This window comes from Octodon degus, unplaced genomic scaffold, assembly GCF_000260255.1.
Source record: "Octodon degus isolate 3935 unplaced genomic scaffold, OctDeg1.0 scaffold00054, whole genome shotgun sequence".
NCBI lineage: Eukaryota > Metazoa > Chordata > Mammalia > Rodentia > Octodontidae > Octodon > Octodon degus.
The window spans coordinates 11,224,007-11,236,059 of NW_004524630.1; the positions used below are offsets into that span (position 1 = coordinate 11,224,007).

General features: G+C 47.8%; 1 protein-coding gene across 1 annotated transcript in view; it reads left to right on the top strand.

The window, feature by feature from the left end:
- Window positions 1-12,053, top strand: part of Prkdc (protein kinase, DNA-activated, catalytic polypeptide) — a 188,415-nt gene that overhangs the window by 163,875 nt on the left and 12,487 nt on the right. Inside the window, exons 70-76 of the mRNA XM_023717692.1 lie at window positions 1,166-1,340; window positions 2,549-2,742; window positions 3,596-3,797; window positions 4,693-4,853; window positions 7,106-7,317; window positions 9,814-9,901; window positions 10,151-10,294. Coding sequence (XP_023573460.1) covers window positions 1,166-1,340; window positions 2,549-2,742; window positions 3,596-3,797; window positions 4,693-4,853; window positions 7,106-7,317; window positions 9,814-9,901; window positions 10,151-10,294 — 1,176 coding nt within the window. The remainder of the gene's footprint in view (window positions 1-1,165; window positions 1,341-2,548; window positions 2,743-3,595; window positions 3,798-4,692; window positions 4,854-7,105; window positions 7,318-9,813; window positions 9,902-10,150; window positions 10,295-12,053) is intronic.

Sequence of the window (12,053 nt, forward strand, 5' to 3'; positions counted from 1 at the left end):
GGGGATTGAACCGCAGTCCCTGTGCTTTGCTAAGCTTGTTCTAAGTAGGTGCTTTAGACCACTGAGCCATCTCACCAGCCCATGCTCATTCTCTTTAAAACTTTTAAAAAGTACTGAATTTGAAGTGCGAGTTTTGCCTTTTTCTTGCCAAGCCCTTCATGAGGTACTAGAGATGCTTTGTGGAACTAATAGCCATTTATACAATGTTTGTGATAAGGACTGAAGAACAGTGGCGCGAGTCTGCGGCCTCACTCGCGTGGTGTAAACAGCAGAAGCTTCTTAGAGCAGGAGACGATGTCATGTTGGGAGCCAGATAAGTGCTAGAGAAGGTGTATGTGGAGAAACTGTTGCCCCATGTCGTGAAGCAGGCTGACAGTTTTGCACCGAGGTGCACACCGAGGGACCCCAAACTATTCGTTCACACGGAAATTATGCGCAGTTTTTCACAGCATCGTTACTCAGGTTTGCTGCACAGGTAGAAATAGCCCAGATGTCCACCAGTAGATGAGTAGACAGCTCAAATACATGTACCCACTTATGCAGTGGAACATTATTTGTTCATAAGGGGAATGAAGTGCTGACATTCACCACGACATGGAGGAAACCAGAAAACATTGTGCCAAGCAACAGAAGCCAGACACGAAATCACCACCTGTTTCCTGATGGCATTGTTAGGAAATACTCAGAAGAGGCACCCGTAGAGGTCGACAGCGGCTTAGTGGGGCTGATGGCTGGAGAGGCGGGGAAGGTGCCAGTGGGCACAGGTACCGCTGCTGAAAACCTTCTGGGATTGATGGTGGCACTTGCCTCGCTCTGTAAATGTGGCTTTAAAAAAGTGCTTGAGACCTAATCTTTAAATCTGCACTGTATCCACTAAGAAAAGACAGCCCCAGTTAAGGAGATGGGTTGGCTTCTCATGTGCAAACTGTGTCCCGCATCAAGGGACAAGGCCAGGTGTCCCCCCTTGTCTTTATGGTATTAATTTTTTTTTAGTAGAAATTTTTTTTATTAATTTTATTGAGAAACAAATAGCAATGAGACAGTTTCAAAACTGATTAGTAGGGCAGTTTCAATAATTAATACATTGCATATTGTTCAGTTGCCCCCTTCTGTAAGATAATTTTACCTCCTCACTCTCCGCTTTCTTTTCCTTCTGTTGATGCAGAACAATTTCTCACTTGCCATGAAGCTGCTGAAGGAGCTGCATAAGGAGTCGAAGACGAGAGCCGACTGGCAGGGCAAGTGGGTGCAGAGCTACTGCCGGCTGAGCCACCGCCGGAGCCAGGCCCGCAGCGCCCCGGAGCGGGTCCTCACCGTGCTGAAAACGGTCTCCCTGTTGGGTAAGTAGGCTGCCCATGGCGTGTGGCGACTCGTGTGCCCGCGCGAGCGGCCCCGTGCTGCTCTCCGACCTGTGGGAGTTAAGCCCAGGCGGTCACCGTGGCCCGTGCGGGCGGGGGCCAGGGAGCGTGGCGTCATCTCCTTGGGCAGAGCGTGAAAGATTGGGGACCAGGAAATTCAGTATATTAGCAGCGCCCAGCATGACATCTGGAACTTTTATTTATCAAATAAAATAGAAATGAATTTTTCTCTTCAATACTTAACCAAATTGTAGGTCTAGTAGTTTTGTAAACTTCAAATTTACAGATACGGTGTCAACATTAAACATATAGGACCTTTTTCCTCTGTAGTTCTTTTCAAGATAATAAACCTTTAAGCCTGAGGGAGAAATCTTCCGTGGTTTGGGTTGGATCTGACACTCCTGCCCTGCTGCTGTGCCCAGAGGGGCGTGGCTGCGCCACAGCAGGGCTGCCACAGCCGAGTACCCCGCCAGGGAAAGGGCGAGTGCTCCTCCTAGGTGACCGCAGGAGGTCAGCCTGCCAGTGCTTGCGTCACTGCAGGGGCTGCTAGTGGGGAGAGCTGGAGGGAGGAGAAGGCGTGTTACTCAGTGGCCCGAGCACCACCAGAGTAACAGCAGTGCGTGGCCAGTGACAGCCGCCCTGCAGCTGGCCGGGCTGGAGTGTATGACGGCGTCCAAGCTCGGCAGCCCAGTGAGCCCGCCGGCCTGAGCAGGGGCGGCCGTGCGGGGCTGCCGCATGTGCGCCGTGGTGGCCCTCCTATGCCTGCGCCCCTCGGCCAGCCCCACGGTGGGACAGGGACGGCAAACACAGTCGGGGCTTTAGCAGCCAGTCGATATTTTTAAAATCTGCACTGGATTATTGATATATATGTACAAATATCTTAGGTCATTTTCTGTTTTTTTTGTGACAGAATTTGGCACTTTGAAAAAATGTGGAATGATGATATGTAAATAAAAAGTTTTTAGTTTCAATAGCTTAGCTTTTGCAAACTTTTAATACAGTTGCTTCTAACAAAAACTTTTCATTAGGAAGCATGTTCGAGAAATGCTTGAACCAATACTTGGAGCCAGCTGCTTCTTCTAAGATTTATTTTACTTTCTTGATGGAAAACAACTTTTCTACATGGTGAATTTTCTCTTTGTAATTTATATTTGTTTACTTCAGAAAAAATTTTATTTTTATTCTAGCAGATGAGACCACCACCTCCGGTTGCTTAAACAAAAATAGCCTGGCTTCCTGTGATCAGAACACTCTCTTGGGCACAACTTTCAGGATCATGGCTGACGCACTCAGCAGTGACCCCAGCTGCCTGGCTGACCTGGAAGAGGGCAGGGCGCAGCAGGTCCTGGAGCTTGCTGGGGCTCACACACAGGGCACAGAGAAGGTAGAGAAGGTAGCGAGCACTGGGAGGACGGTGTCGCGAGGGTGCCTGCCTGCCTGCCTGCCTGCCTGCCTGCCTGTCTGTCTTTCTGTCTTTCGTGGGCAGCTTTCAGGCTCTGAAAAAGAACAATGAGGGTGTCACTTTTTTTTTTAATATATTTGACAGTTACGCACAGCCAAGTTTCTTAATGTGGAAAATTGACATACTGCATATTTCCTGTTTATTTGAATGATAAACATTTTTTTAAGCTTAATAATGAGAAATTTTTATTGGATTGATGTGGATACTTCTGCCATGGATTTTTTTTTAATGAAATTTCACCACAGTTGCTGTTTAAACATTCCTGACAGCTTGTGGAACAAAACCGCCCTTTCCACCCCTTGCCCAGCGCCCTTCACCTCCCCGCTTCTCCTGGCTCAGGGTGTCCTGCCCCACTGCAGTTTTGAGGCCTCCTTTCCCCACGCTGTCTCTGACATCGGCGCGGGCCTGTGCCTGAGGGTTCCTCACAGCGCCTCGTAACCTCCGCGACCTGCTCGAGCTGTGGCTGGCTCAGACTGTCTGGCCGACACTTAGCATGACGTGGCTATTTTTCCGGGTGGATTTTCCATCCTTAGGATCTTAGTAGGGTGACTTACTTCCTCACAGCCAGGGCAGACTCTCCTACTTCCTGGTGACAGTTTTGGGTGTTACTTGTTGGTCTCCCCATGTTACCCAGACCGTCCTCCAGCTCATCGGCTCAAGTGGTTCTCTTGCCTCGTGCTCCTGCATGTTAGGCTTACAGGCGTGTGCTGCCGCACCTAGGCTGTTGGTGTCGTGTTGGCGCTGTCGGTATAGGTATCCATCCTGTGGATTGCAGGTAACTTCGGGCCTGTACCAGAGAGCGTTCTTGCACCTCTCCAGAGCCGTGCAGACTGCTGAGGATGCCCAGCCTTCCTGCCAGGACCACGAGCCTGCAGCTGGTGTGGTCGACGCTTATATGACGCTAGTGGATTTCTGTGACCAGCAACTCCGCAGGGCAGAAGAAAGTGCATCGGGTGAATCAAAAGAGACAAAAACAAGTTAGTGTTCCATTATGTCAGCATAAACCCGGAACAATCTTGTGAATGCTTTTGGTTTTCTGTTTGTTTTCAAATGCAGATATTGAGAGAAGGTCTGATTTCTTCAGAAACGATGGTATCTCCCCCAGCACAGCTTGCGTTTATTTAGTTTTTATTTATTTGTGTGTGTGTGTCAGTGGCCAGCTCAGCCCACCAGGGGGCGGGGCTGGCTGGCATGTGGTGCTGGGGGATTGAACCGCGGTCCCTGTGCTTTGCTAAGCTTGTTCTAAGTAGGTGCTTTAGACCACTGAGCCATCTCACCAGCCCCACAGCTTGTGTTTAGATGGAGTCGAGCTTCTGGCTGATTGCACGTGCCTCACTCATTTGCTTGCAGCGTGGGCTTGGCTCGGGTTGCCTGCAGCTTGCTTCTGGAGCAGTGCACACGCCCATAGCTGCCCCTCCGTTCTCAGGCCAGGGTGCAGTTGTGCATGTGCAGAATGTGCATATATGTATGTGGACAGAAGGATGATACTCCAAGATACAAGCTCAAAAAAATGTTTCTGGTGTTGATCTAACGTGATTGTACAGAAACGTGGCATAGTGGTGCGTGCCTTTAATCCCAGTGTCTGGGAGGCTGAGATGGGAGCGCTGCAAGTTTAAGCCTAGCCTGGGGAACAAGACCCTGTCCCAACACGAAATGAGATGATGGGCTGGGAATGTAGGCAGCTCAGCGCAAAGGTGCCAGGTGCAGGCCTCAGTACCTGCTCCCCAAGTTATAAAGAAGTGGCCACTGAAAAGAGCAGTGACATACTAAAAAATACAAGCCAAAGAGGGACAAAATAATGCATGTTACAATAATAGTGGGTGTGTAAGTGCGTGTGTTGACCACTGTCTTCCTTTTTGCTTTCCTTGGTAGTTCCTGATTCTGTAGAACTGCAGGTATATCCAGCGCTTGTGGTGGAGAAAATGTTGAAAGCTTTAAAATTAAATTCCACTGATGCCAGGCTGAAGTTTCCTAGATTACTTCAGATTCTAGAACAGTATCCAGAGAAGACTTTGAGTCTAATGACAAAAGAGGTTGGTATGTTTGTTTTGTGAGTAGACGAGAACTCTGTAGGACTAAAAGACACACCCTTATTCCAGCGTATTGGTGCGGACAGTGCCCTGTTGCTTCCAGCTAGTGTTGAATTCTGCTACATTCTAGAAGCAGTACATTTCAAACAGTTTGAACGAGTTGAGCTCTACTCATTTTCCTCTCTGGTGGTGATAAGGATGCTGGATCTGAGTAGGGAGCCAAAGAGCTCGGGCAGAGGCGTGTCAGGCCACGTGGGCACTGTGTGGAGGCTTGTGGCCGAGACAGAGGAAGCGGCAGTCTGCGGCGCGTACCAGGCCTTGTGCTCAGCTGCTGCTTAGCCTGGAGAGAACCACCGAGCTTCAGCTTGCACTGCCCGTGCTGCGGACCTAGACCTGCGGGCAGCGCCGTGTCCAGTGAGGCCCAAAGGCTTGTGGTTGGGAGTGAGAGGCTGCGTGTGGGCGCAGAGCAGCCTGCACCTTGCCCCGCCCCGCACTGTGCTCCTCGGCCTACCTGGAACTGTGCCTGCTGGCCGTGCCCCGTCATGTGGGCACCGTCTGTGTGCATGGAAGACTCCATCTGTAGAAGTGTGGAGCCATCTGACAGGTTCCTTAAGATTTGTGTGCATAGGCCAGAGAGTAGCTCAGTGGCATAAGCGCCGGGCAAGCATAAGGTCCTGGTTCGATCTTGGTACCAAAAAAAGATTTGTGGGGCTGGGGATTTGGCTCAGCAGTAGAATGCTTGCCTAGCAAGCTGGAAGCCCTGCGTTTGGTCCTCGGCACCAAAAACAAAAAATAGACCTCTCCTAAAAAACAGTTCAACCAAAAAAAATACAGTAAAATCAAAAAATACCAAAAACAAACAAGGCAACTACAAAAAAAGATTCATGTGCACGCATAACTGGCAAGGGCCAGGGGGGCTTTGATTTGAAAGTGTAAGTTCAGAAAAGGGTTATCAAGGAGCCCTTAGCTTTATGCAGTGAAGCTTCACACGGCGCTGGTCTCTGAGCGGAGGCTACAGTGTGATCGTCAGGGTCTGCTGTACCGTCTCCTTGCTGTGGATTCCTCTGGGAGGTTTGAGGATGAATTGAGAAATGTAGCATATATGTGTTTTTCTTAAGGATAAGTGAACTAGCAGTTAAAAAACTGTTACGATTTTGGTTGTTCCCAAAATAGTATTATACATGATAAAAATAACATTTTGAGGTTGTGAAGAAATGAATGGCTGGCTGTCAGGCAGTGCTGTTGTGTCACTTGGTGGACACTTGCTGAGGAGCAGCCACGTCTGCCTGCGCCAGCCAGCTGTCACCCCCACGCTTGCTGCCCCATTCTCAGCTTATGGAGGAAGCCAGGAAGCTTGCCCAGCTCCTCTGTGTGCCAGTGATTTCAGTACTTCACACCTACCTTGAAAATAACACCTGAAAAACATTAGAAGAAAACATGAACACAGTTTTTAAAAACTATCTCAGAGCTAGAGACAAAAACCAGAAGCCAAAAGGAAAATAATTTGACAGTTCTGTACACAAAAATCCACCACATGCCATATGCGAAGTTAAAAAATAAAAAACTGAAAGAAATACACTTGCAACACACGGAACAAAGGGCTGACGTCTCCAGTTTCTAAAATAAATGGTCACAGTAGATCAGCAGAAAATGGTCAGAGGACATGCACGCATAATTAAAATACATAAGGCAAATGGATGTGGATTATTTGGGCTCACTAATAATGAAAATTTAAACATTGCTTACTTCTCAGATTAATAATGTTTTGGATGAAATTTCATTGTGTCTAGTGTTCGTGAGAATTGTGGAAAATATTTAGCATAATACTTTTAGAAATGAAAACTTCACGCAGTGCATCTGACAACTGATAATGTTTACACTAACTTTGCTCCTGGAAGTTTGTCCCCTACACGTATAACACCAGCACAGACTTGACTGAAACGATCTCCATTGTAACATTACTGTAATAGCAAAAATTGGAAAACATCCAAAGCGTTCATTATAAAATGGAATCCTACTATACAGCTGTCAAAAGGAATGAGGTAAGTCCTTCTAAGAAAAGCCACAGTGTCTGGTGTGACTCTGTTCTTGTAAACAGAGTGCGTGTTCGCAGCAAGCACAGGAAATGTCTAGAAGGACGCAGCTGTTGCATTTCAAGGAACAAGCTGTTACTTTTTTGTATCAGCCGTGCGCGGTACCTTTATGGCGAGGCTGCCTTGTGCTGCTCCTTAGTAAGTGCCAGCTCTCTGTTCTAGATCTCCTCCATTCCCTGCTGGCAGTTCATCGGCTGGATCAGCCACATGGTCGCTTTGCTGGACAAAGAGGAAGCCAGTGCTGTGCAGCGCCCGGTGGCAGAGCTCGCCGAGAGCTACCCGCAGGCCATCATCTACCCTTTCATCATAAGCAGCGAGAGCTTTTCCTTCCAAGACACTTCGGCTGGTCGTGAGAATCAGGAGTTTGTGGCAAGGTGATAGGAGAGAAAAACTAGGTGAAGGGGATTTTACCCAGTGTAAAAAAAAAATGTGTGGGGCTGGTGAGATGGCTCAGTGGTCTAAAGCACCCACTTAGAACAAGCTTAGCAAAGCACAGGGACCGCGGTTCAATCCCCCAGCACCACATGCCAGCCAGCCCGCCCCCTGGTGGGCTAAGCTGGCCACACACACACACACACACAAATTAAATAAATAAATTTAAAAAAAAATGTGTGTGTAAAAGCAGGTCCGAGGGCTGATGAGATGGCTCAGTAGAATAAGCGCTTGCCTGGCAAGCTCAAGGTCCTGAGTTCAATCCCCAGTACTGCAAATAAATAAGTAAAATAATAATAATAAAATAAAAAATAAAAGCAGCTCCAGGTAGCTTCCACTTGTCTTCAGTTAGCTTCAGGTTGTCCTTGAAGCTTAGAAAGTTCTAGGCATCTGTCCAAATGCGTCTTTTCTGGGCATGATACTCATTGAATTTCTCTGCTTTCTTTAAGTTGATTGGTACATTGTAGGTATACACAATGGTCGCAGTCATCCTAGGGAATTTGTATCTGTACATGATGCATTTCGGTTCCTCTTTCTCGGTCCCCTCTCCCTCCTTCAACCCTGTTCTCCCTCTCCACCTACAAAGCTTTGTTTCTGCCTTGTCCTTTTAGTGCTTGGCTCTGTGCTCATAATAATATGGGTTAGGACAGACTAGATGAGGCACTTTTTGCAATCAGTCCCAGACATCACCCTTTAATCTAAAATATACAAGAAGGCCCTTTGGGATCTGGGGAGATAGCTCAGCGGTCTAAGCACCTGCCTGGCAAGTGCAAAGGCCCAGGTTCACTCCCCAGTACCATACTGTGCAGGCTTCAGAATCCCCTGCAGGCCACTGAAACGGGGCGTGGCAGCACATGCCTGTAATCCCAGCACTGGGGGGGGGGGGTGACACAGGAGGATCACTACAAGTCTAAGCTGCAGAATGAGCCCTTGTATCAATAAAATTAAATGAATTATTTTTTTTTTTTTTTTTCGGAACGGGGGATTGAACTCACACCCTTGTGCTTGCCAGGGAAGCACTTATTCCACTGAGCCATCTCCCCAGCCCTGAAAAATTTTTTTAAAAGCCCCCTCAGAACAAGGACTTGGCCGATGGCTTGCAGTGCACCCTCCACTTTGTCTACTTTTGAGTGGAGGCTGTTGACCTGGCAGGCAGTGGTGTGGCTTTTGCAAGAACAGTCTGTAAACGCTTGGTGCTCCGACTGGGCTTCCTGTCGCAGCTGGCCCTGTGACGGCCTGATTCACCTTGTTTCTGTGGTGCTTTCTTGGGAAGAGATGAGTGAAGCTCAGCAAGGCAGGGCGTCACTTTTGTCCTTGCCTGCCTGAGAATCTCTGAACATAGCCACTGTGACAGGATTATTTTTTTTTAAATGGAGAGAAAAATATTTGAAAAAAATGTCAAGAAAGTGACTTTTTCCATAACTTTAGAAAATCTATATTCCACATTGCATACCACAGAGTGTCTACATCTATTGCAAGATCTACTTTCACCTTGAAAACCACACCTCTTGAGAGAGAAGATATTTTCTACTTACTATTGGGTGGAATTCTGACATTGCTCCTTCCTGGGACTGTGTAGCTGGTATTATATACATATATACTGTATACATTGTCTCAGTTACTTTTCTCTCCTTGCTGGAACAAAATACCTGACACCCAAAGTTAAGGAAAGGTTTATTAAGCTCACAGTTTGTGGAGGTTTCAGTCCATACTCGGCTGGCTCCAAGGCAGAGTGGCACATGGCAGAGGGCAGCAGTTCATGGAGGCGGAAAACAGCAAAGAGCAAAGGGAGGAGCAGCAGCTAAGGAGCCTGTCTCTCCTCCCCCTGTTGTATTTAGGCTGTCAACCCCAGGATGGGGGTAGCACTCACACCCATAATCCCAGCATTGGATCATAAATTAATCACAAACTCTAGAGGCCAGCACTAATGACTGCATGAGACCTTGGGGGGACGACTAGACACATAACATGTAGAGTGTGTGTATGCCTGCGTGTGTGTGCGCGCGCGCGTGTACAAGTGTGTGTTGGTTACTTTTCTCATTGTTGAGACAAAATACCTGATACTTGGAGTGAAGGAAGGAAAGGTTTACTTAGCTCACAGTTTGTGGTGGTTTCAGTCCATAATCAGCAGGCTCCAAGGCAGAGCAGCCCTTGCACAAGGACAGCCCTTGAGGGCAGCAGAAGAGAGCAAAGGCTGCAGGAGCCAAAGGAGGGAGGGAAGCAAGCCTCTCTTCCTCCCTTACCCTCGCCCCCCCACCGGAGCCCTCTTCTTCCACAAGCTCAGGATGTTTACAAAGTGAGGCCCTTGGGGCCCTGAGTCAAACTTCTAAACTTCTCCAGTTGACACAATGTATCAATCAGTACAGCATTTGTGTATATAACAGACCTTGATCTTTAGAAAATGTTTGGTCACCTAACCTGGTAAATATTTTTTATAGGATCAAAAGCAAATTGGATCAAGGAGGAGTGATTCAAGATTTTATTAATGCCCTGGAACAACTCTCTAATCCTGATATGCTTTTTAAGGTAAGAGAACAGCTTTTGACACATGAAATAACTTACACCAGGCATGGTTGGCATATCTGTGTGATCCCAACACTTGGGAGCCTGAGGCAGGATTACCACCACAAGTTTGAGGCCAGCCTGCACTACAAAGCAAGATCCCGTCTCAGAATACTTAGCAAAAAAAAAAAAAAAAAAAAGGGGCATGATTCTTGATTTCTTTGTTTTTCATTCTATGTATGTATATATGTATCTGTTTCTTATTTTGTACAGGACTGGGTTGCTGATATAAAAGAAGAACTAGGAAAAAGCCCTGTCAATAAAAGAAATATTGAACAATTGTATGAAAAGATGTATGCGGCCTTGGGCGACCCGCAGGCTCCAGGAGTGGGGCCCTTCAGAAGGAGGTTTATTCAGGTAAGGACAGCTGCCCTGCCTCTGCGTAGCAGAAGCGCTGCGAAGATCCTTGTGTTCATTTGAGCGCTTGCTAATAATCTGACCGTAAAATGTCTGCTGACCCTGTAAGTGAGGTGCTGCTAAGGTGTGTTCCAGTCAGATAGCAGCAGATAGGTCAGTAGGCGAGAGCTGCAGGTTTTATTACATTCTCTTGTTAATGTTCAGATTCTTAGATCTGAAGGTCACTCGTGGTTTAGTACTTTTAATTCTGAGAATGACCTCAATATTGGATCATGAAAATACATCAGTTTGAGAACATTTTGCTCACCGCCGAGTCGCCCCACGCCCATTCACGGCCCCCGCCGGCCACTGAGTTACCTCTGCCTCGTCGGGCTCGTCCACACTTTTCACGTGTAAGAGCTCACACAGCGCGTCTGGCTTATTTCTTTTAGCATAATGTGTCCAGAGTTCAGCCACATGGTAGCGTGGATCGGCACGCAGTTCCTTGGGCTGTGCGTATTCTCCCACTCTGGACGTACCGTATTTCCTTTATCCTTTCATCCGCTGATGAACTTCGGGGTATTTCTGCTTTTTAGCTCGTAATAGTGCCACACGTGCCGCATGTGTGGAGAGGCATTTTAAGTTCCTGTTACAGTAGAAAATCACTGTAGTCTTTAACTGTTCCTCTCATCTCCTGACTTACACTTCCAGCCAGGGCTTTTATTTTGTTCCTTATGTTTAATAATTACTATACTGGCTACTGTGAAATAATAGCCATCTTCATTGGTTAGATAATTTTGATAAGTCAAAATTGCTTTTAGTGGATTATTCCTAGTGGCAGTAGGTTGAGTTCTTACAGTTAGGAGTGCAGGAAGACATGGGGTATGGTGGCCTAAATGTGACTGGGGACACTTTGAATGTGCAGCTAGCACTGTAGGTTCCTGTTGTTGCTATATTTGGCCTTGTATCATGCTATATGTGTGCTGCTAGATCTTGGATATGCAAGGCTCTCAGAACAGAAACTAATTAAATGAAGTGGTAAATTGTACTTAAAACTGATAGACTAGCATTTATAAAGTTATACAATTTTGATTTTGGAGAGGTGTCACTTTTCTGTGTTTTTGCTGAGCCAGTGGCCCACGCTCTGCACACAGGCCCAGTCACACCAGTCTCTTGTCACCAGAACTCGCATGTGCTGTCGTAGTGCAGAGGCAGCACCAGATCGGGCCTACCCAGCTGGGCCTGGGGGCAGCACCCACCAATATGTTGTTTATGAAAGCCAGCCGTGGGCTGGATGTGAGTTATGGGCCAGAAAAGCTAGAGCTGAGAAGCAGGGCACTTCGGAGCACTGAGCGGGCGCTAGGCCCAGGGCAGCCCGGAGCAGGTTGGGCTCAGCACTCCTGCCCAGTAGCCTGCTGCCTCGGCCCTCAGGCCCCGGCTCCCACCAGACTGCAGATGGCCTCAGGGAAGACCTGGTGGCCTCCAGTGAAGACTGCACCTCGTCCCGTTGAGTTCATAGCCACCTCCTTTCTCTGCCTGCTGTACATCAGAAACTGTACCCTAAGAGTGTCGCCGCACAGCCCGCCCCTCCTCCTGGCGGCTGCTGGGCACAGCTGCGCTTGGCCCTTGCCTGCCCCAAGACAGCAGCACGGTGGCGGAAATGCTCCATCATTCCTCCCTGCAAGGCATGGGATGTTTTGGGGATTGATTTTCTTGTACTTTGAAAACAAAAGTCGGGGCTGGAGAGATGGCTCAGTGGTCTAAAGCACCTACTTGGAAC